The sequence below is a fragment of the Mauremys mutica genome, chromosome 8 (genome assembly GCF_020497125.1).
Source record: "Mauremys mutica isolate MM-2020 ecotype Southern chromosome 8, ASM2049712v1, whole genome shotgun sequence".
Lineage (NCBI taxonomy): Eukaryota > Metazoa > Chordata > Testudines > Geoemydidae > Mauremys > Mauremys mutica.
Window position 1 is genome coordinate 108244956 of NC_059079.1, and position 25799 is coordinate 108270754.

A 25799-nucleotide genomic window follows, 5' to 3' on the forward strand; every position below is an offset into this window, starting at 1 on the left:
GTTCACTTTGACTGTGTCTGACAGTCTCAAGTTGTGACACAATCTAACAGTTTGTCCTATTCGTTTGGCTTTCCGTGCTTCTCTGCCATACTCTCCAAAAATAATCTGTTCCCTCCACCTTGCAATTCTGTTTTCCAAACCAGCTTGAATCGTACCATCTGTCACAAGATAAGTTCTGAAGATGATTATTCCAACAAAGTTTAAAGGTTTCAAAATGGCAACTGGAGAGACGATCTTGCTCATCCACTAAAGTCTGCCTTGATTACTTTGATGTAACAACACTTGAAAGCTCCTATTCTTTGAAACTAATTTAAACACATTGAATTGTTGAAAGATTAAAAACCACAGTCAGCTAATTACACTCACTCTCATCTCTTATTCAGCAAATGAATCACTTTTCATTACCACTTAGCTGAAGTACATGAATTTCTGCCTAATTAGAAATGTTGTAGATGGAGCATTAGCAAGGCTGGAGCGGGTCAGGATATCTTGCCTGCTTCATTTTTAATTCCGAACAGTAGAGCCAGATAGGAAAGGCTGGAGATAAGAAGTCATTAAACAAATTTAAATTATTTATAAAAATTACTTTGCCCAAATTATAATTATTTTTTTCCCCAAACGCTCTTATAAACGTCAAATGGAATGAAAGGAAAAGCGGCCCAACATTGATTTTAATGACCATTTTAATGTTATGTATAACAGAACATTGTGAATACAATGGAAACAAAGTTTTATCAATTTAATAATAAAAAAGAAATCCAACATAAGAAAGGGGAGGTAATAAATTTCATACCTATAATATAGTGCTTATTCTCAATAATACTCCCAGCTTGTGAGTATAACCATGTCTTTGTATTCCAGACTCTAGAATCATGATTTGTATGTGAACTTAAAATGCAGAATTACAGCAGGAAAACAAAACCTTAATTAATTAATTTCCTTAATTTTCATTAAATCAATAAAATCTTTGACTGCTACAGGTTTCCTTTAATAATAATAATAATAATATATATATGTTTTATATATATTTAACTCCTTTCTATTGGATTCCACCGCTGCTAATGCCATATTTACATCAAAAAGTCACCAAATGTTGTATAAAATCTAAAATCCAATGCTGTTGGATTGACAAGGGTTTAGAGATTTAAAAGACAATGTAGTTACCTTGTTACTTTTCTTTTTGTAAAGATGATTTTTTTTTCCTTTTGACTGCTGCTGACACTGTAACCCAGTGGCCCCTAGGGGTACATGTGGCATAAAGTTGCCACTGAAGTAGAACTGCAAAAAGTGTTTATATGCTGGAGTTTTCTGAAAGGAAACCATAAAGCAGCTCTGGATGAAATTTCTCCCAATTCAGCACTGGGTATTAATTATAGCAGTAAAGGTGTGAAAAGCCCCTAAACCTATTAATGACCAAATTGCTTAAAGAGGTTTTTACAATAAAAATTTGGATATTATAGCAGTGTTGCTGGAACATCAGCAAAAGTATATATATATATATATACACACACACATTTCAGGTCCCTTTGAATTAGCCATAAGCACATATGTAAGCCATTTTTTTTTGGACAAAAATATATATTCTTATAAAAAACTGATCATTGTACTTGAGTGACTTCAAATATGGACTCAGAGTGGTAGTAAAAGGAATGGCTTCAATTATGACAATGATTCAGGGAGAGAAAAATCAAGCTCTTCAAGAAAAAAAAGAAAAGTATAAAATTAGATTCAAACAGATTTACCCAACCCCCATTCCAGTCTCCCCACAAATTTCAATGATAAAATTGGTTCTTCCATCTAGAAAGGCTTTTGATGGTCTTGCTACAAAACAATGGCCTCTTAACTGCAAAGTCATCCAATTGATTCATCAGACGAACCTTTCGTCTCCTTGAACGCTAGGTGTTTCAGCATTTACAAAACAGCCTTTTGGTTCTTTATGCAGGTTCATTTTAATTAACTGATAAAAGGAAAGGTATTGATCAGTGTTCTCCATCCCTCCCCCAGCTCTATTTGTGCAGCTAAAAATCCTTCATTCACTCTGACCAATTCTTTACAATCTTTATTTGCTAAAATTGGCAAAATTTGCAAAGGCATCTTGCTTGGGTTGCACAGTTCCAGGAGTCATAGCAGAGGCCATAGCTATATTGGGTACCCCCAAACCCATTGTGCCTGTCAAACCCATTCCAGCAGCTGGCATCCCCATGTTCACGTTCATTCCCATAATTCCCTGGTTCATTATAGGCGTGTTTCCCAAGGAGGTCATACCCATTGTACCCGTCATAACACTGGGCATCCCCATTCCCACAGCAATGGGCCCTCCCATCAATGAACTTGTTGGGGGTCGAACAGGCATCGCGTTGGACTGGGAGTTGAGGCTCACGGCTGCAAAATTTTGAGTCATAACATTCACAGGTTGTTGCATATCTGCAGGAAAATAAAATACAACAGCCCTTAATTTAATCAATATCCTAGGGTTGAACATGGTGAATTACAATCTACTTTTAGAAGTTATGTAACTATATTGTAACAAAGACAAAGTTATATTTATGTTCACTAGCCAGTTAGCCTACCAAAAAAGATGACTAATTTCCACATCTCTTCCTTCTTCAGTTAAAATTCAGAAAAGTCTAACAAAGTTTTACAATATGTCTTACACCCAAGTTAACTATTGCTAACAAACTGAGCTCCGAGGACAGATAGCTGATACCACCCATAGGAAGAGCTTAAGAGATGAGGGAGTCCTAATGCGAAGATTTGGGAATGATGCAAGCCTCTGCAGTTAGAGACTTGGCTTCACACCCCTGAAACACTCCCAAGGCTCATTCTCCTGGATCACGTTACAGTAACAGAGCTGCCAATGGTAAGAGGCAATATAGCAAATTAAAAATAGGATTATGATTAAAATTAAGAGAAAAGGTGATCTAGCAAAGGGGTCAGTTTTTTTTTTTTTTTTAAAAGATACATTGGTAACATCTGTATAGCAGGTCATGCCAGTGAAGTATTATTAAATCAATGGGATCACTTACTCTGTTGCTGAATCATTGTATTAAGTGATGGCTGTTGGGGTTTGGAAGGCTGCATACCAGGTACTAAATTGTCCAAACTGATATTTACACTGGGGTCTGACCAAGTGGATGGTAGCGTTTTGCTGGCATTTTTTTGAACCATCTCTGCACTCGGATTATAAAGAGGACTGGGCTTCTGCAGCATACTGTTAACATTCTGCAAAGGCTAGAAACAAAAGAAAAAAAGTTTTTTGAAATGATGCCATTCACTCCTTAACATTTACTACTGCTGTGTCTAAGAAATAAACAGTTCCATCATGTCATTATAAAGTACAACAAATGGTTGTTTATGTTTGGCTTTTTAACCTTCTCATTTGCAAAGAGAAATGTCATCAGTTTTTATGAGACATGGACGTTCATCTTTCAAAGTAGTTTCCCCATCAGTTGGTATCTTCTTGGAAACGATCAGGATGGTATTTCATACGTTAGCAATAAGCATTCTGCATCAGTGGATTGTGTCACCAAATCAGAGTTGCCTGGCATCTCCCAGACAAGGAGTCCATTCTATTCTGGGCTTTTTGAAATGCATTTGTAGGTTTTTGCAAAAGAGTCAATGTGCTTTGGTTTCAACAGCCAATTACTTTCCACTGGAGTAACCCTTCTGTGCGTCAGGGCAGCACACAGCTGAGGGTGAGGACTGGCCCATCAGTTGCCTGATGATGTAGGCTGCACACATATTCTATCGGTTTTTTTCAGGTTCTAACTTTAAAACCTTCCCTCCCCCAAAAAGGATGACAGAGCATCTCAGATAGAGCGACCGAGTGATAAAGACTGCATCTGAGAGCTAGGGGTAACAAGAAGGTTTAACCTAAAATAGGACAAAAGCATCCTAGAACCTTTTCTTCACAGAGGAACCAGTCATTAAGGGATTGAGTAACAACAGCATACCTGTGACCTTGACATGGGTAGACCGATGCCCACCGCACTAGAGCTCATCATAGCAAAATTCATGCTTTGTGAAGAAGCCATGGTTGCCTGAGAGGAGCCCATCAAATCAAAGAGGTCAGTAGAATTTGAGGCAGCTGGAGGATGGCCAAGAGGTGGCTGCGAGCTACCGAAGAGCTCTACAGCTGGCTGCGCAGTGCCACCGAAGAGCTCTCCTGCTGAAGCACTGGGACATGGAGAGACTTGGTTGAAGGCACTCCAGTCGCCGAAGTCTCCGTTCCCACTTGCTGCTGTACCTGGGGGTAGGGAAAGAAGGTAAAAGATTTTGAAAGGCATAGAAAAACGCCACATTCTGTGAACTGAAACAAATGAGACCTGATTTGTGTCCGTCCAGATTAACATCTGCAGGTAGAATCTCCATCTGGACATCATTCCTTCTCATAAATATTCCAACAGTTTTAACAAGGTAGCAAAGGAAATATGAAACACCCACGCACAGACAAAAAACTACATCTGATAATGTGTCACCTATGGACCTGAACGAGTGGGACACAGGTTTCCTTCAACTAAGTTTGCAGCATCCAAATGCCTCCAAACAGACACTGGAAAAGTAGATTCGAGGTTCTGTCAAAAGCAGGGCTAGAAGTTTAAGAATCAAACTTGCCAGTACTTTAATCCAATGCTCTGATATTCTCAGAGTCATGATCCCAGCTAATGGGTATTATGCAGTCACTGTACATGAGAGGCACAATTCCACTGTCATAATAAAGCATACAAGAAAACAGCCATTTATTCAAAACTTTCTGATTACATATAATTAATAGCTTTTGCACAACACAGGAACATAGTGACACTAAGTGGGATACCAATAAAACCAAGAGCTTTCAAAACAGATTACCAGAGGGTCCTTCTCTTACTCTGTTGCCTGCTAACATCATAAGTACTATTTCCCCTGGGCTATGAGAGTACAGAATGCTTTGATATGTACCTGTTTCAGATGACATGCCCCAATCCTTACATACAGACCAGCGAGCCCAGGATGTGACAGGATCCTTACTTCCTTCTATTTCCTTACTTTTATAAGGATCAGTCAAACCACTGACATTAAAATAAGTTTCCTTCACTTACAGGAAAAAAAGTAAGTTACAAGAAACATCATGGGTAACATTTTATAGTGAAAGTTATTTAAAATATCCCAAAAGCTGTTGTGGTTTGTGTTGTTTTGTTTTTAAAGGGCCACAATCTTCCAGAGGGTTTTTTGGGGGGCGGGGGGGCATTGCACAGGTCAGCTTTTTGGTGATGTGGCTAATGTTTTACGGATCTGGATGTAGTCGATTAATATCATTCTTCTGGCATATGAAATGCACAGGACTGCTTTATTTGCTACATGGATGCACAGCTTAGAGGGAACATTTCCACCATGCATAAGAACTATGATATTCCCCTGTAGGTTGTATCTCATGATGAAATGCTCATTCCCAGTTAGGCTGCAAGCAATATCCCTGCAGTAGGGAAAGAGCTCTGAACTCTAATGAATGATTAAATCAACTCCACTTCCCCCTGCATGAGCAAAGGAAGAGGCTCTGACTGAGATTTCACTGATTTCAAAGTTACCAGACCCATGCACCTGGCTAAGAGTACAACCCACACACCTGGCTATTTCCTAGAGCTGTATTTTGTCTAGTCAAAAGCAACTGCAATAATATTTTACACTCCATGTAAATGCCTGAACACCTGTGTGTTCAAACCTGGTTTTAATTACCCTTACTTTCACTAGTGTATTAATTTTAAGTAATGGAAAAGAGGCAGGAGGAAAGAAGCGAGTTCATTTACAAAATCCAAGCACTACCAGTAGTTTTAATGCAAGAAATGGACTAATGTTCATTAGCTCAGGGCCTTACTAGAACATTTGGCTTTCATTTCCCTTACAAAAGGGACTGTATCGGAGGATTTCAATTAGTACTGCATATTAAAGATTTAAACCCACTTTAAGTATTCCTGATGGACAAGTAAACGCTGAATGTGTTGATTCCATGTGTACTGGATGCACAGATCTGAACACACAATAAGAAAAAGTGGGGTAAGAGGAGAAGATTTTGCCCTCCTTTTGGGAAACTTGATCCAAGATGATTAATCCAGGAAGAAAGGATTACTAGAGGGGCTTCTATTGTTTGAGAATGATTAATCATTTCACAGGACTCCTGGCCCACTGCACAATGGTGATCGGTATAGATTAATCATGTTAATGCAGATAAAGGATTGTGTCATTTTAGGCTGTATTCATACACAAATTATTTGCATAGTAGGCAGCTTTATACTTATTCAAAATAAAGTTCTTTTTACAAGTATCACAAGTAAGGAAGCCTGTACAATTAGGACAGTGCTGCTTTTTTCCTGCCGGTTGAAATATTAAAGGCGTGTTTAAACCCGATGCAGCTTTCCTAAACGTAGCAAATAATGCAAAAAGATTCCCAGGGCTGATCTACAGCCAATTTGCCAAAAGATTTACTAATCTGTCACCGAAACGTCTTCATTCATTCTGGATTTACTCCTAGACCCTTAGCAGAGGCACAACTCCCAACTGTTGCCTCAAGAGCAAGAACTACACCCCTTTTGATTGTAGCTCCACACTTTTTGTTAAATATCCATATTTAGCAACATTGTTAAGTTGGCTCCTGCAAGTGGCTGAGCACCCTCGACTCCTACTGGAAGGCTGAGCTCAGAAAAGCAGAAGTTAAAGAAAGAAGAGATTTTACGTGGTCACCTCCAACACACTTTGCTAGCATAAGACTGTTCACTCTGGTTTGCTAACTACTACTTTGTTCAGAATAGTTTTAAGCATCACAAGCGACGTGGGCTCCATTTCCCTTGAGAAACCACTCCCCAGCATGATATTTCATTATGGATACATTCTCCTTGTTAGAAGAAAGAGCTGTTCTCTTACTCCTAGATATATTCCTTGTGCCCCCATAAACAGTTCCTTGCCCTCCTTGGTGTTCATATCTTTCCTAGACTTGTAAACAAGTTGTCATTTAGCTTAGCTATGAAGGACCATCCATCAGTTTTAGCCCACGGATATGCATAAGCATAGTCCACTGAAGACAATAGAGTTATACCAGAGTACTGAGGGCATAACTTGGCCTCATGTCAGTCCTTCCAGGTATAACTCCTATTCCACCTGGAGGTTTTGAAATCTTGATAGTATCCCCCTTGACATCCGTCCAAGCCAGTTTACCTTTGTCTCTCCATTTATACTATACAAATGTTTTGTTAATCTTGGAAGACAAGTGGGATTTTAGGTATCTTTAGGGATTATCATTCTTCCAGCACAGGTGGGCTGCTATTCCTCATTGCATATGAGCCTAAATTTTTGTTTTTATTTGTTAGACTTTTCTAGGTGAATTGTTTATGGGAGTGTGTGGGGAGGTGGGGTTACCCTGAGGTTAAATTCCAATTGGCCAGTGTAGTACTCAGTCTGAGCTTTGGGCTAGGGCAAACTTTCTATTGTTATTTCCCCCCAGAATCTCCAGCACACCAAAATCCCTTTGTATGTGTGTCCTCATGGACATTCACAAGCCTCCCAATTTGGTGTGCTCTCATATTCCAGATTAATAAAATTGCTATGATACCCCAGTCCTAGAAAGGATCCCGGCAGCCAATGTTCCCTCTAATTTTTCCCACCCATGTGTGGAATGAATTTTGTTATGCGCACGAATATGGAGGTGATGCCTCACATCACCTCTATATTGGTGCACATAAAATTCATGGGGTGGGGCCGAGGGATTCGGAGAGTGGGAGGGTGAGGGCTCTGGGGTGGGGCAGACGGTTGGGGTGCGAGGGGTGAGGGCTCCAGCAGGGAGTGAAGACTCCCCCCAGCTCTCAATCCCTGCAGCAGCACCTGGGCTGGGTGACCGCAGCAGGTCCAGGGCTGGGGCTGCAGGAGAGGTGCTTCTCCCCGGCTGCAGCAGATCTGGGGCCAGTGGGAAGAGGCGCCTCTCCCCTGGCTGCAGCAGGGCTGGGCTGCGGCCCGCAGGGAGAGGAGCCTCTCCCCTGGCAGGTCCAGGGCTAGAGGAGAGGCATCTGTCCCCACCGTGGCCCTGAACACCTGTGTGGCACTTAATAGGCTGCTGCGCGACCATGAAGCTTAGAGGGAACTTAGCCTGCAAACACTGCTGAACAGTTTGATACATTGTTGTTTGCCATTACCATGTGTTTACGGCCTTTCAATCACTTTTCAGTCCATGGCAGTGCTCAAAGTCAAGCAATAAGTCTGTCTTCAAAAACAAATTATCAAATACTTTTCTGAAATACTGCTGCCCCACTCAGGAAATTTTTTATAGCACTTGCTTGTATCTGAAAAAAGTTTGCAAACTTTTGACTGGAAAGATGAAGAGAAAGGCTGCCTTTTCTAAGAGGAAAAAAGTTGGTCAGATGATCTTACATAAGGCGTTAGAACATTTTGACGAACAGCGATTAGGTATATCAGTTAGCGATTAGTTCTATCAATAACAGCCAAGAAAGCATGAAGAGTTCACAAATTCTGTCTGTGGGAGCACTCAGCATATCACTAAGACTCTTATTAAAAAAGCTCCCCCTCCCCATTTCCAAATATAAAAACAATGTTTATACTGTGTGAAGTTTTTTTCTGCTGTTTAATACGTGTTTTTCACCTGGCACGCTAGACCCACAAAACTTGGAAGTGTTGAATACTTTGAGTAAATTTTATTGTCTTGATTTTCCACCCTAAAAGCCACATCTTATTTTGTTATGGTTCAAGTGAAACTATAATTCCAAATGTCAATTTGTATGGAATTCTACTTTCACTAAAACAAAGTTATGCCTGGAGCTCCCACTGGTACAGTGTTTTCTGAAATAAGGCCCTTGCAAATTTCAGAATCAACTAGATCTGCTATCACCAAGAAATGGGGTTCTCGCTTCCTGTCTGCAACATACCACAGTTGTGTTTCCCTGGGCCATTTAAGTACTTAAACCTTATGCCAATACAAAGCTGAAATTTAAATACTGATTTGTGACATCCACAAACTCTCCTCTAAGCCACCTGACATCCAGGATGGGCAATGATATTAAAAGCAACTTGGGAATCTGAGTATCAGAGGGGTAGCCGTGTTAGTCTGGTTCTGTAAAAGCAGCAAAGAGTCCTGTGGCACCTTATAGACTAACAGACATATTGAAGCATGAGCTTTCGTGGGTGAATACCCACTTCATCGGATGCATGGGAATCTGAATCACTTTGAAATGAAGAGGGAGGGTAAAGACTCATCTAATTTTCTCTGACTACTTATGTACTATTTCTCCTCACTCCCTGTATCCTTTTGATGGATGTGACTATGAAGTCTGCCAATTTCCTCTAAGATATCTTATGACTTTATAGCAACATTGCTAAGGGATGCTTCTCAGCAAGGCAGGGTGCATCAAATAAGGCAAAATAGGGTTTTAACCCATACCCAATAAAGAAGTACAGAAGAATCATTTATCAAAACCAGAAAGCTGTCCTTTATTTAGCCTCAACTGTGTGAAAATACCCATAAGAGACCAAAAAAACATCAAGCACCACTGACTGAGGTGAGCATGTGGCTTTCTTGGTCAAACTAACACCACAAACCAGCCCCAGGAAAGGGAACTGACTGCCAATAATGCCACAAAAAGGAAAGTGGCTTCATTCCCTTCTCCTCATCCCTAATGCCAATTTTTCAGTCAGTAAATTATCCTACCCTGTGGTGAGGGGAAACTTGCTGAGGCAGCAGCACAGCCAAAGTCAGCGAATCCTCCAAACGGGTCAGTTGATCCACCTAGAAATGAGAGGAAACAGGATTGTGGAGCGATACCCTGCTCAACGAACTTGACAAGGGCTTTCTGTAAGCTGCTTTCAGCCATTTCATTTTATTTTTAAACCTCTTGCATTTGGCAGTCAGGGTTTGTTGGTTCTGTCGTATGTCTGTACCATTTTTTGAGGCTTTATTACCACCACCATTCTGTATTTATATGAACCTAGACAAATTGGATATTCTTGCCTATGCTGCAGATCTAGTTGATTGTGCTTTGCCATATAGGTGGCAGAGAAAACAAGATGCAAGTTATGTTTCACAATTCCTTCTAAAATAGTAATTCATACAGTGCAATGAAGCTTGAGAGATCAAACTGACAGGAGATGGTGCTAGTATGGTGTAAACAACTAAGTAATGGGAGGATTACAGAATTAAAATTTGGGAAGCAAAAAATATCAAAATAAATACTTTTTGTTACTGGAGGAATCCTTAATTTATTATGCTGCTTACCATGAAAAATTAAAATTCTTCTTATATTTAGTTTTTATGTTTCTTAAAGCATGAATGATTCTGCAATGATCTTGGTATCAAGATTTCAAGGACAGAGCTTGCATTGGTGTTCATTTTTTATAAGTTTGCTTTCTCTCTAGAGCAACAACATTAAAGTCCCAACCATGCATTTGTAAGCTACCAGTTAAATTATTAACTTTTGAATACAGTATTGTAACTATTTTTCATTAAAGCATATTCAACGCAAACTAGAAAGAAAAGGAAAAAAGCTTTAATAATTATATTTGGGACAATGGAATAGGCAGAAGGCTAATTGCTTAGTCCAAAACACACTTTGCTAATGGCCTAAAAGTACCAAAAAGTTGACCTTATTTTTGTTTGTCCTTAAAGATTTCACCTCTGAACAGTCACACCCTGAGAAGTAGCAGCAGCAGTTCAATTATTGTGCTTTTAGTGTTATGTGTACATTATATAGGTTACATCACAGCTGCTTAGCCTGCAGTGCTTAGAAACTAGCCAGGTGGGACTGGAACATCTGTGCTGCACTCAAACACCACCAGGGACAGCTTCCAACATCTGGTGCCATTTCTGAATTGTCTTATCGCTGCAAGACATTCTGCCCCATCTGCTACTCTCAACTGGGTTAATTAAACTAGAACTATCTCTTTTATAATAGACGGCTAGCAGTAATAAAAGGAACAATTCACTTTCTAATACATGTGTACTTGTATTTCTTTTTAATGTTATTTTATTGTCGTCAATATCAGGAAGGCATGACTGTTTTTCAAAGGGGAAATGGTGTCTATCTGCTGAATGTGTATGATTTGATATAAAGCAGCAAATAAAGAGAATGGGAGGACCATGCGTCTCTGAATTCCCACAGAAGGTTAATTCCATTGTAATACCTATACCACTCTTTTTAGAAAAGATAGGAACTTTCAATTGGATGATGATGCAGCCTGAACAAATGCAGTAGGATTTGTATTGAAGGAATTTATATAAAATATTTGTTTAGTCTGTTGTATTTTGATATAAAAACCTTGCATTGGATATAACGTAAATGCATGGGATGTAATGTATAATTGGATATAATGTATAGTGGAAGGGAGATGGCATGAGCCAGTCAAATATCGAAGTTGGAAACTAAGTGAGATGATCAAACTTACTGGGTCTACTGCAAAGGAAACACTTTCATAGTAATACCTCATTTGCTTCCTGTTAAAGAAGGTGAAGATTTGATCTTTTTGTACACAGAACATACAGCATAGGTTCTGTATTCTCCTATGTCAAACCACAACCTCAAGATCAGCTGCTTTCCTGACAAGCCTAAAGAGGTAACCCATAGCCACAGCATTGACTAACCCCCTCACTTTGAACCCAAAAGATGTACGGGATTTCTGAATATTCTTCAGGTCTTTTGCCTCAATGGTCATTCTTGCCAATTTTCCTCTCTCTCTCTCTCTCTCTCTCATGTGCCTGTTTCATTTTCAGATTGAACACCAAGCTCAAGAGGAAAGAAGCAGAACCTAGACTGATAGCAACAAAAGCAGCTCTCAATGGAGGAAGCCATTGGCCTAGAGTTAAACCTAGTCTCCAATAATCCTAAAAAATAGCTATGACCACCTACGTGCCACCATGGACATGGCACTGTCTTGTCGGTGTGACTTCTCTATGCAAGTCTTTATACCGTCTGGAAACAGGATGCAACTTACTTGGGCAATTCAGTAATTTGTAAATCTCAAACTTCACCATCCCTTTCCTGTAGTGTAAAGCTTGCTCAGTGTTCCCACATCTCAGGATAAACAGTTACAGCACCTACTACGCTGACAAATACATATAGATGAGGAGTTTAGCAAATGCCTCCGCAGCTCCTTGGACTCATAGTATTTCCCTGCCAATTTCTTTACAGGGGAGATCAAAGGCTGCTTTTGACCCCTTCACTGTGTCTTGCATGACCCAGGAAATGTTCCCACACCCTCTGCTGCAAGAAACATATTGGTCATCACAAGCGACCTGCATGTGAAGGACAGTGCTAATCTTCACAACATGAGCTATCCTCAAAGATTCCCACAGGAGATCTGTTGCTATAAACGAACTCTTTCCATCTGCCTTCACAGGGCAGCAAGCAGATTATTTACAACGACCAGCTGGTAATACGCCTCTTCTCAATACCACCCCTCAATGCTGCTGAAGAAGGGAAAAAAATTGCTGTACCACTGTAGAGCAACAAAAAGAATCAGCAGTTCAGATGTGTTCAAATGTGGAGAGCTCCATTTGTTTGAAAAGGAGTCAATTTAAAAATGAAAAAAATCCTGTTTAGAATTTTTTAAAACTCTCTCTACACACACACACACACACACAAAAACTGGATTTAAAAGGGAAAGAATGAAGTGTTACAAAATAGGCTTTTTAGAAAAACCCGACGAAGAGTATTTCCATGGATAAAGGGACAAGGGGGAAGACAATGTGGATTCTGCTTTTGGAACATATCAGAATGACCATGGATCTCAGCATTCCCAAAATGCATGCCTCACTCATTTACCTTTCTTTCAATAAAGGCAAATCAAAGTTAATGTATGAAAACTTTAAAGATCTTGGGAAGTGGGATGGAGAGAAATTAAGACAGATACTAATTTATTATTTATTTTAACTTGGTTGTCTGGTGAGTACTATGTGTGCTGTTTCTACCGAGCATCACTGCTTTGTCACCCATACTATTTTCAAGATCACACCATTATAGCACAAGTAGTATCTCAGATGATATTTATCACATTTGACTGTTATTTCATGAATGCATAACATGTCCAAACTAAACAAGTTTGCACTCTTTTGATAAGTGACATTGTGCAATGCAGCAGCATTGAGATGGTGCCACATTGCTCCTCGCTGCTAACAGTGTAATCCTTGACTGAATTTTCTTGCACTTATGGATTCACAAATAACCCATAAGATTATGAATTAAATCCATTTTAAGTTTTATGTAAGTCTTATACAATTATATCTAGTTAATGATTATGCATCATACCACAAAGCTATTAGTGCTTGGTGTTGGACAAAAGTAGGTAGTGTGGCCTTAAAAAAACCCAACAACATGCATTATATAAAAGAGTAACAAGTTATTTGAAAAAATTTAAATTTGTTTTATTCAATGACTACAGCTGGAAAAACTGCAATCAATTCACAGAATTTAATTATTATAACCCAATCTGCTATGGGGAGGAGGCTCATTCAGCCCCACTATAAGCTACTACAAATACTGCAAGTAAAGAAGCACTACTAAGGTGCCCCATGTTACACAGAAACAGTAGCTTGTGTTAATTAGTAAAATTTCTGTTTGCAATCGAGAGAGAAACCTTCTCTCAAAGGTTTCTTGCCAACCAAAAGGGTCACACTGGTGCTTAATTCTCTGTTAAAGTTGATCTTGATACTGAGGGGAAAAAAATTACATCCAGCCATCTGACCACCCCCATTCTCCTCCAGTTAACTCTTCTCTGATTGTCCCATTAATACACCTTAGATACATGACAAACTCCCTTTAATAGTTTATGATCCACTGTTTTAACTGTGGCTGGCATGAATGTCTGTAGCATGACACCAGACTTTTTTTTTTTAATTATCTCTCTCCCCCCACACACACACCCCCACACACACTTCCAACCCAGTCTTGTACTTTTGTAGGCAAGTCACTGAAATCTAAAGCTTACCTAAAAGAGTTACTGTGGTTTCAGTTTAGTGCTAGCGTGGACAGGAGTGAACTTAAATTTCAGTTTAGTATTCAGAGAATAATTCACCATAAATTAATTGAACAGAACTGTAACTTCAGAGTGAGGTTTTTTTTGGCATTAGGGTTGAGGTTATCCAGGGGTCATGAGGAGATAAAAGAAATGAGTTTGCTTTTGCTGTATACATTAGATGTGGCTTGTGAATAGAGGTCATCCATTTCTATAGCTGCCTATCCCTTAACTTGCAACATGAGAAACTTAAAGCTGACTGGATTGTGCTTGCTTTTAGAATTAATTATAAATAACTCTGCATTATAACCCTTACAGTTTATGACAGACTGATTTAGTGGCTAATCTTTATGATTTGCTAAGGTTATTATTAATCCTATATCTAGTAAACGCTGTGTTATCCAGCACTTTAAACCAGACTTTCAACGAAGATCAGAAATGCCAGTTTATAGAACTGTCCGGTTGGTATAGTCCAGTTGGCGCAGGGCCAGCAGGCTCCCTACATGGCTCAGCAGGTAGCGATGACATGTCCCTGCTGCTCCTAGGCAGAGCTGCAGCTAGGCAGCTCTGTGCACTGCCCTGGCCCCGCCCCAAGTGCTGGCCCCGCAGCTCCCATTGGCATGGAACCATGGCCAATGGGAGCTGCGAGGGTGGCACCTGCAGGGGGGAGGCAGTGCGCAGAATCATCTAGCTGTGCCTCTGCCTAGGAGCAGCAGAGACATGTCACCACTTGCAGGGAGCTGCCCAAGGTTAGTGCCACCTGGATCTGGCACCCCAACCCCCACCCCGAGCCCCCTCCCTCACCCAAAGTCCCCCCGAGAGCATGTGCCCCATACCCACTCCTGCACCCCAACCCCCAGTCCCACGCCCCCTCCCCCACCCAAACTCCCTCCCTCTTAGTTAACCAGAATTTTTCACTTATCGGCACCCCCCATTCTCCCAACATGACGGATAAAAAAGCTTTTACTGTAATATGGTAATTTGTGTGCAGTTATAAACTTATGCACAGTTGTCCATTTTTTGGGTACCTGAAACATTTTGCTTTGCTTGTCACCATTCTTCTATTCCCCTTTATCCTTACAATATTAAAACCCACAAGCATGTGCACAGACAGTCACAATTAAACAGATCATAGATTAAGGATAAGGATATATACCTGTTGAGATTGGCTGGCCAGCACCATCAAACAGATCAAACAGATCATTAGAAGACTTGCTGCCAGGGGGTACTGAAGCCTAAAGAAGACAGAATTTACCAGCTTTTTAAAAAAAACATGATTGAAGTACCATTTACAGTTCAACTGCAAGCATGGCTTTCTGTCTTATCACAAACTTCACACATGAATTGAGCATTGTTCTCCTGATGAAATGGCCCCCCAAAATGTCCAGAATGTCTGCAGAGATACAGAAAGGTAGAGGGGAGCTTGTTTGAGTAACCTAATTAAGCAAAGACAGACTTCACTAGAATATATTTCAGAGAATCTGAAGTTAAAAAGTGCTGAAGGAACATTACCTACCATGTTATTTTTACTATCTGTAGCCATTTACGTCCATGGAAGATTTAAACCGGAGAAGCAAACATAAAAGGCATGCATGTTTAAATCACTCCGGTTTTGCTTGAATGATGTAAACCTTGAGTAAAATACTAGTAAAGAAAGTCACCATTAACAGGTGGTGAGTATGTTCAATCAGTACTCCAAGTAATGGATATTAGGGCTTGTCTACATAGGGAGATTTCCTTCCCACATACTTATAGCAGAATTATTAAATTCATTAATACATAATTATTCCATTTAGTTATACTGGTATAAGTCTCCATGTGGACACTATTCAAGAATTACATTGATTTTATTCCAGAATGACTGTGCTTTGGAAAATTATAAAATCACTTATTTTGGAATTGTGTCCACAGCGGAATTTACACTAGTACATCTATAGCAGATTAATTATTCTGGTATAGCTATGCAAGAAAATTTTGCCATGTAGACAAGCCCTTAGTTAATGCACAGAACTATCTGGGAGATCAACTGTTTTGCAACACATCTATCTAAAAATCTCAGAATAACTGACTTGTATTATCAAATATAATTCCAAAGTTTCTGTGGGAATCTGACTTAGCTTTCAAGGTCACAAAGGGGACAGATGGAAAGCAGTATTGAAGCCTTCCTTTTATCAGTCATGTAACAAGGAAGAGAATGCATTTCCTGACAGTACTATGACACATCAGAAGTCACTTCACTAGCATAGTCACTAATACTAGTATGGGTCAGGAATTTCCAAAAGAACGTTTTTCCATCAGAAAATGCTGATTTGGCTAAACTGTTTTCAGGAAAGGGTTAATTGACAAATTTTGAAAAAAATTGGGGAGTTTTGAAAATTTCTAAACATCTCATTTTGACACTCCTGAAACAAAAATATTTTGTTTTTTGGTTTGAAATTTTAGTTAATTTATACTAAAAATAAAATTTTTTAAAAAAGTCAAAATTGAAGTGAAACATTTCAATTAACCCAATCTGAAATTTTTGGAGTATTGTTTGTGAAAGTTTTTGAAATTTCAACTACTTGTCTGATTCAGGATGGGAAGTTTTTTTTTTTTTTGTTTGTTTGTTTTTTAAGTCTTATGGGATGAGAAAACTGCTTCCCACCCAGCTCTAATAGACGAGATCACCATCTGTTTGGTTAATCTGAATCCTATATTCTTGCAGGAATCACCACAAAGAATGCACGCATTTAGCCAACATTACTACTCCTGCAGTACAATGGCATTCTTACTGTTCTATGAACCTTGGCACCGAGGTCAAGTGCATCTATGGCAGACTGACATCCTGCTGAAAAGTCTGTTAGGTACAATTTTAGTACCGGTCTGCCTGACTACTTGCCTATGAGGAAACATTTCTTCCTCAATCACACTGGCACAGAGTTTGTGAATTCTCTTACTTTAGGTGGAAGTGGGAGGCAGTCCAGAACAATCTATCCTGGTCAATGAGAAAAAGGGGAAGGTCTGCTGACCCTCCAGAATTCTCCCGCAGGCTTCCACATTTGAAGAGGGTTTCTACCTACTAGAGGAACAGTCATGGACTCAGAAATTAGTCGGGAGGTGGGGGAAAGATCCCGAATGGCTGACATTAGCTTTATTCCTCCAATGCGAGTTTTGTACCCTTCTAACGCACTCATTAAATTAGTACTTGTGGGATACAACCAGCAGTAAGAATCTGAGACACAAGCCCATGATCATCTGAAGGGGAAAAGCCTTACAATCCCACTCTCAAAAGAGTTTTAAAAATAAAGAACTGCTTCAGAACACTCTTCCCACAGGCAGCACTAAGGCTGTAGTCTAGTTTGTAGATCCGGGTGAAGATATGCATTAATGGTCAGTCAACTCTGAACATCTCTTCAGGTGAGGGCATTTGTCAAGAGAGAGCATTGCCCCTATAGACTTTTGAGAACTGGTCTGCCAATTTTGGGGTAGACTTTTCTAATATCACATCTTAGCCATTTGGAAATGGTTATTTTGAAGATTTTTTATTCCTGTATTTGGAGTGGAAGCTCTGCAGATTTATAGATCTCTAGTCAAGCTGATAACTCATCTGAAATCCAGTTTGTGCTGAATTCCTCCGTATGCTTCAGATTCAGGTAGAGGGAAAGATGATTTTCTTATCACAGAATTCACAACAGCAATTATTGAAAGCAAAGTTGATAGGATCACCTTGTCCTTGGGAAGTATACAGGATGCTTCTTTATCTGGGTAGTCTGAATACCTACAGAGGTAATGGAAACCAAGAAAGCTACTGGACCACAAGTACATGAATATGATAACATGGAGTTTGAAAGTTTAAGACCCAGATCAAGTTCCATATAGGCCAATGTTTGTATAAAGTGGCTTTATTTGGACTCTGATGAATCATGCTATGTGAGAAAGATAGTGGAGTCTTACCACCTGCTCCTAGAATGCTAGATATGTTAAAGATCTAAGCGATGGCTTGTCTACGGGATCAGACTATTTAGTAAGGAATGTCTTTAGTTCTTCTTGGTGTCATCACACAGTCCATTAGCTCCAACCATTGAGTCTGGGCCAGAAATGAGCAGAGGCCTTCTAAGACTGTGTTCCTTTTGAGATGATGGTATAACATATGAATTAGATAAAATCTCTGTTATACTACATTCAAGAGCCATACTTCAAAATTCAGGAAGGTGGGTTCCAGATGGAAGGTCTGGGTAACCAGTAGATGAAACGAACATATGGTTATCTCCATTTGTTCAAAGTATCAGGGCCTCATTAACCAACTGGGTATGAGCAGGATGAAAAGTAATTTTTCTCTTTTTACACTGTTCTGTTCAGTAAAAGCATGGGGAGAACAGAAGTAACTTGGAAGAGAGCTTCCATGCCTAGAACTATTGAGTGTGTCCTTCAAGACATTTGTTTTACTTGTGATTTGGCTGTGAAGCAAATAGGAACGCTTAAGGCTGGCTTAATCTCAGATATGATATGGAAATACTGGCTGCTCATTCTCCATTCTGATGACTGGACTACAGACTGGATTTTCAGGTATGTGAGGCTAAGTGAAGGCTAGGATTCTCTCCTCCCATTCCATACTGTTAAATGTCTCACAGCAGTTAAGAGCTTCTGATCCCTCCCTGCCAGCTGATACAGACAAAGGTGGTCACTTATCACCTTAAAGTACTGACCCTGGGGGAGATCTGGGAAGCTAAGAATGTGAACTTCACTGATCTCAGCCTGAGGAAGCTTTCTTCATAGCCTTTTCCACACTCTGGATGACCAAATGCCCTGAGGGTTGTGTGGGAGCCCAAGGTGAACCCTCACACCTGAGAAACAACAAGTCCCTATTATTTTCTGACTTCTTGCAGATAGGACAGCAGTGTAGTGCCTGTCAGGGAGTGCTTGATGAAAGAGCACCACAGGAAAAATTTGGAAGTCCAATGGGAAACATGTTCTTCCTTTTTATGGCAGAGAAGCGAGTGGACTCAGCTTTGCAGCAGAAATCTTTGCAACAACCTCTTGTGGAGTCTAAACAAAGAAGACACATCTATGCATGAGAGCACTATGTCTAACAGCCTGAGGCAGTCTCAGTGACACTAATTATTTTTATAACAAGAAAGTTTAATTTCAGAGGATTACAATTTCAAATAAGGAACAAAGAGCAGGCCAGGAATAAAGATCCACTTTGCAAATCAGTGTCAGACTAAAAATAGACAATATAAAGGATATACACATAGGCAAGAGGTGCTTCTAAAAGTTTTTGCCATTTTCCAAGAGGTCAATAGGTTCTTGAATTTTTCAATATTTTCTGATGTGTGTAAGCGAACCTTACAAACATTCATAAACTGTGGATTGACCATAAATAACTGTTTCACAGAGTCTGGCATGCCTACAATTACAGGAGACAAAAAGCAGAAAGATAACAGATGGGGCACGTAAGGAAATACAATATTAGTAGAAACCCAAGGGAAGCTAGGAAGACTAGAGCCTTCACCCTATACTACATAAGTAGTTATGTTTAAACACTATTGTGAAACAGGCTTTCAACCCAGCCATGTTATAAGACTTCTCCTCCTTCCTCACTTTGCCTGTGTGCACAGAAAAAAAAGTTAGTTATGTTTGGTCCACAAACTTGTTCCAACAATTATTTTGTAGTTTAGATGTGACTGTAATTAAAACACTGGCCCTAGACAGTTTTTTCTAGTACCCAATAGCAATAGAGACTAACGAGTTGGACAATATTTGTGAACATACTAAATGGCTACCTATGCAGGGGAAAGAGAAAAAGAAGCTTGCCACAAGTATTTTTTCCCCCCTCTTCAGTATGTCCAAACAATTTAGAAGCTAATTCAGCCTAGTGATAAATTAAAATAATGTTTCTGTATTTTAAGTTGGGGCTTTGTATTTTGAGAGCTTTGCTAATTATACATGACTGAATGTGCTGTTTTTAAACAAAAACGGTTACAAATCCGAAGTATTGTTAGAATACTAACGTTTGAAATACCAGACATTTGGAGATTAAAAATAGAAGCATCTTTTGAACCTTAAATTCTCTCCTGCTATTTTTTAATAAAGATTAAAATAGAGAAATTATAGCTACTTTGTTCAAAAAACCACATCCACCCATCAGAGCCTGTCCATTCTAAATTTGTGTAGTGACGGCACTATATTACTTCACAAGAGACATTCATCTTAGGTCCAATTTTAGGGTCTTAGACGCTGTTGAAAATCCAACCCTTTAATTTCTGAGAAAATAGTTACTCTTTGGGCTGCTCTATAATCTACTTAATTCCGAGTTCCCTTGTTCTTAAAACAAAAATGGTTTCAGAGTTGGAAGAATGGAAGTTACATCTTACCTTTACTGTAGATTGTGGGGTATGAGCTGCATTCTGATCTGGACTTGTTTTGTCTCCCGTGTAATGTGCTGCTGCTCCCAGATCAATGGTTTTGGAAGGATTTGCTGTGCGTTTGTGTCTGGTGGTAGTGGTCTCTGTGGCCTGTGTTATATGAATATGTTTGGTTGTCACAGTCTCCTCTTCATCTTTGAATTCACCTTTGGAGGATTTACCTCTTCGTGCTTTCTTTTCCTCATCACTATCACTAGAACAGCAATGAAGAATGAAACAAAACTGATAATAATCAGTACAAATATGATTCAATTCCTCCTCACCAAGATCTGAAGCCCACTGAAATCAATGGAGTCTTTTCATCTACTTCAATGGACGCTGGACTCAGGCCTAAGAATTTTGACAAGATTGTTGATTTGTATTAACAAAAGACTGTGTAGACAGCGACTTAGGGAAAGGAGTACATAGCTTTAATATTTGAGAAATTAACACTTTACACTTATATGGCACTTTACAGAAGTGGGGGTAGCATTATCCCAATTTTCCAGAGACTTTTCTGTGCATGTGTGGGGTTTAAAGATATTTGTTAGATAAAGCTGTCTAGCCTATTATAATTAGGGATATTTAGAAAAAGAGTGATGTTGGTAGGCCTATTCAACCCTTGCCCCAAGAGGTTATTCACTGGTCGAAATGAAGTGGTGCATCAAGAAAGGGTGCTGGTCTTGAGATGTCAAGAATACCAACTCCACTTCCAGCCCATTTCCAATTTGAGATATATGGGCTTTTATTTTCTTTCAAGTATTTGTGAAAAATGGCTACCCAGCTTTAATAAGATTGTTTCACAGTATTATACAGAACTGTTCTAAATTTCCCAGCTCAGAAAACACATTTATTCTTACACCTCAAAGCATGTGTCTGTTTTAGTTGAAATCTTTTTATGCACCACAGTGTAATGTATGTTTAATCTATTAAATTCTTCATTCTTACTTTGCTTGTGACCCAAAAAGGTGTAAAATATCATTCATTTTTGCAACAGGCATATTGCATTTTATCATTAGGGCAACAGAATTGTACATAACAATGAAAAATGCTAGAGAGAAAGCTTAAATATATTGAAAAACTACTCTGAAATAGCAATTCTCTTCTGGGTACATAGTTAAAAGTGGAAGGTTTTTGTATTTTAATAATGCACAAGAGTATTAACATATCTAACTGAACAAAGACTGTCCTTTTGTCAGTGGGGATATGACAACCACAATATACTCTAGAGGGTAGCCTTTGTTTTCTGCTGAAAATAGTGTGGGGGGTTTGGTATACTTCATATAGATAGAGGAAATGGGAGACACACAGTCTAGTTGCCACTGGAAGTGCTTCAATTCATGATCACTCAAAATAAACGTCCAACATTCCATTTTGTATTCCAAAGACTAACAGCATTAGCTTTAGCCAGACATACAAGCAAGTGTAGTGCAAGACTGCCACACAGCTCTGCCAGTGCACCTAATCCCCGACTTGTAGCACTCTCAGCTGTTCCAACTCTTGGTCCTCTGAGCCTACAGAACGATTAGCACTATGCACAAGTGAGGGAACAGAATGAGACCACTACATTCATTTTCAGCTGTGATATCAGGATTTTAATCCAAGTCTCCAAAGATGACTGGCAAGCTCACTAATGCAATGTATCATTTAGTCACCTCACTCTTGGCTTAGAGCGTAAGCTCCTTTGGGGCAGGTTCTTTCCATTGCGTGTTCATGCAGTGCTTAGCACAATAGGTCTCCGACTCTGATTGGGACCTTTAGGTACTACTGCAATACAATTACTATTGTTAACTGTTAACCACATCAATGCAGTCCCAAGTACCTAATATGTGCATGTGTTGTGGGGAACTTGAGGGAGTGTGATGGGATGTTAGATGGGGTGGGATCTGAGTTACTCTGGAGAATTCTTTCCTGGGTGCTGGCTGGTGAGTCTTGCCCACATGCTCAGGGTTTAACTGATGGCCATATTTGGGTTTGGGAAGGAATTTTCCTCCAGAGAAGATTGGCAGAGGCCCTGGAGGTTTTTCGCCTCTCTCTGCAGCATGGGGCACAGGTCACTTGCTGGAGGATTCTCTGTACCTTGAGGTCTTTAAACCACGATTTGAGGACTTCAATAACTCAGACATAAGTTAGGGGTTTGTTCCAGGAGTGGGTGGGTGAGATTCTGTGGCCTGCATTGTGCAGGAGGTCAGACTAGATGACCATAATGGTCCCTTCTGACCGCAAGTCCATGAATCTATAAGTGCAGGTGCTGTCACATGCACCGATGAAATGTGCACTTCAGATGTATGCCCATATTACACTATAGCATAAGTTTTAGAGGAACGTAGTAAGGTTAATCTCACTTGCTCAAGAGTAAGACACTGATCACCCTTTAGTGATCTACACCATCTTAACTGCTGCACTACCAGAAATTCTAGCTCTACAAAAATAAGAAGGGTTTGAGTGGTCAACAGACCTCCAAAATCCACAGCATTAGAGAAGCGATGTTTAGGTGGATGCATGTGTTATATCTGAACATTTTCCAGAGAGGTTAAATACATATACTGAAATGTAGGACATAAAATACAGTGCCCAATTTTCTATAATAAACTGTACTGCTTCAAACTGAATGTCTCAGGAGATTTGTTTTGATTTTTCTTTGATGGTCACATTAACAGCAATGAAACATTATAGATTAATGTTCACTTTAAGTGTGTTTACTATGTACGGAATAAATCCCTATAAAATCGTACCGCTTCATGTGAGAACTGCATAGTGAATGTTAAGAAGTTTCATCTAGTATCGTATTGAATCATTAAAGATAAGGTTCTATGAGCAATGTATGTTCACGTAACAGCCAGAAGCTGAACTCTAGCCTGTGGTCTCTTCCTTTGCTTTAGATTCTCCTCCCCCGCAAAGGAGTGAAAATGGTTTCCTGTCCCTTAGATTCTGGGGGAGATAGTTTGAGGCAGAATGCGGACTGACTAGGTTTAGGCAAAGAAGGATTACCACTCTTTAAACCAAGGTCACCTTTAGCAAAGATGACACTTAAGGTTTTATAGGAGACCAACACCACATTTTGTTTTCCTTTGCCATCTGCTGTCTACACTAGCTTCTTAAAAGCTTGGAGAGAAATTTGGACAGAGTTCAAGAATTCCTGTTTGGTATTAAAAAATTGTTTCACAGCTGCATTAAGGTACCTGCAGACAATTTGGAAAATACTGCTTCTGTATATAAGGATGGGATCAGCATTAATGGAGTGCAAAGCAATGAGGACACTGAGGTCATTAGTGTAAGATGGGGGGAATCCCAACAAAGGAAAACCAGAGGCTTTTAGTGACTGCTTTCTGAATTGCCTTCTCTTCTGCTACTTCAGTTACAATGAGCCATCCATACTGATAAGTTGGGAAAGGAACAATTCTGAGAGACAGGAATGTTTTCCTTCAAAGGTTAAAAAATAGCCGTATTTTCAAATTTTCAGTTTCTCTGTAGACAGACAGTTGTGCATAGCTTAAGTGTAGTTCTGCTCTGAAAAATGGCATGATGGGGCTACATATTTATCTCTCAATTACTTAGATCGAGTGTGTTCAGCATACTTTTTTTTTTTTTTTTAAACTAGACCTGGAATCTGAAAGTCAAGCTGGGTTCTTCTAGTTCATGCATCAGTAAAAATAAAGATTGTAATTGGAATTTTGTTAAGCATTCTAATGATGAGATGCCAGATGGAGTCTGTTCTCATCCTTGCAGAGCAGTACTGACTGCAGTGCTAACAGGAGTAAAAAAAAAATGAATAACTTTGTTTTAATCACTAACATCAACAGTTGAGACTGAACACATACAGAGAAGATCTGTGGATTGAGGCAGTACCCCTTATGTAGTCACTTTTCAGAGTAGAGCAGCACATTAATTCTACATTACTGCACCCTGACAGACTGTGAATAAACTGTGGAGGATGTTTGTTTTTAAGTGAATTCATTTAGGTGGTAGTACTGCTGAAAAGGATCTGGGGGTTACAGTGGCTCACAAACTGAATGAATCAACAATGTGATGCAGCTGCAACAAAGGGTGATATTCTGGGATGTATTAAGAGTAGTGTTGTATGTAAGACATGGGCGATAACTGTCCTGCTGTACTTCACACAGGCAGCGCCTCATTTGGAGTACTGCATCCAGTTCAGGGCATCACACTTTAGAAAAGATGTGAACAAATTGGAGAGAGTCCAGAGGACAGCAACAAAAATGATAAAAGGTTTAGAAAACCTGAACTATGAGGAAAGATTAAAAAACTGGGCATGTTTAATTCTGAGAAAAGATGACCGGGGTGGGGGGTGAGGGTGATAACAGTCTTCAAATGCATTATGGACTGTTATAAAGAGGAGGAGGATCAATTGTTCTCCATGTCCACTGAAGACAGGACCCCAAGCAATAGGTTTCATTTGCAGCAAGAGAGATTTAGGTTAGCTATTATAAAAAACTTTTTAACTAGAAGGGTAGTTAAGCTCTGGAATATGCTTCCAGGGGAGGTTGTAGAATTCCTATGGTTGGAGGTTTTAAAAAACAGGTTGTCCAAACAGTCAAGTTTACTTGATCCTGCCACAGTGCAGGGGACTGGACTTGACAACTTTGAGGTCCCTTCCAGCCCCTACATTTCTGTGATTTAGGGCAGTGGATCTTAGCCTTTCCAGACTATTGTTCCCTTATCAGGAGTCTGATTTGTCTTGCATACTCCTAAGTTTCACCTCACTTAAAAACTACTTGCTTACTTAAGCAAACAAAAATACAAAAGTGTCACAGCACACTATTACTGAAAAATTTGCTTGCTTTTTCATTTTTACAGTGTAATTATAAAATAAAACAAATGGAATATAAATATTGTACTTACGTATCAGTGTATAGTATACAGAGCAGTATAAACAAATCATTGTCTGTATGAAATTTTAGTTTGTTCTGACTTTGCTAGTGCTTTTTATGCAGCCTGTTGTAAAAACTAGGCAAAAATCTAGATGACTTAATGCACCCCTGGAAGACCTCTGCATACCCACGAGTATGTGTACCCCTGGTTGAGAACCACTGATTTAGGTTATTTCCATGAACCCAGAAGGGAAGGATACAAACTCCATATCCTTTGCACACATTCTTCAAAGTACCATTCTGTGAAGTGTTGGATTTTTGATTAAGCCACACATGACTACTAAAATCCAATTTCTTCCAATCACCGACACTTAGATATTAAATATTTATGTAGAACTTGCACCTGTAGTATTCAATTAGTGGGTTATGAAACGGGAAATGATAAAAATAGGTACTACAGTTCTAGGAGTATAAAGAACTATCAATAGGATTTTTATTGGGTTTTAATTACACATTACATCATGAGATTCCTATGACAATATGGACCCGCCCTGAGGAATTGATCCTCCTACAGACAAAACTTCCATTTGTTTCAATTCCCAATGCA

The 25799-nt window shown here is 39.5% G+C and overlaps 1 protein-coding gene across 2 annotated transcripts in view; it reads right to left on the reverse strand.

The window, feature by feature from the left end:
• Positions 1–665: 665 nt before the first annotated feature.
• The window catches only part of CLINT1 (clathrin interactor 1), a 74555-nt gene continuing 49421 nt past the window's right edge, over positions 666–25799 (reverse strand). Inside the window, exons 7-12 of one of the 2 annotated variants that reach the window (XM_045027759.1) lie at positions 20331–20574; positions 15134–15212; positions 9683–9760; positions 3954–4246; positions 3027–3231; positions 666–2424 (exon numbers count right to left, since the gene is read on the reverse strand). In XM_045027759.1, coding sequence (XP_044883694.1) covers positions 2060–2424; positions 3027–3231; positions 3954–4246; positions 9683–9760; positions 15134–15212; positions 20331–20574 — 1264 coding nt within the window. In that variant the 3' untranslated portion in view covers positions 666–2059. The remainder of the gene's footprint in view (positions 2425–3026; positions 3232–3953; positions 4247–9682; positions 9761–15133; positions 15213–20330; positions 20575–25799) is intronic. The other variant, XM_045027760.1, reaches the window with a different exon arrangement.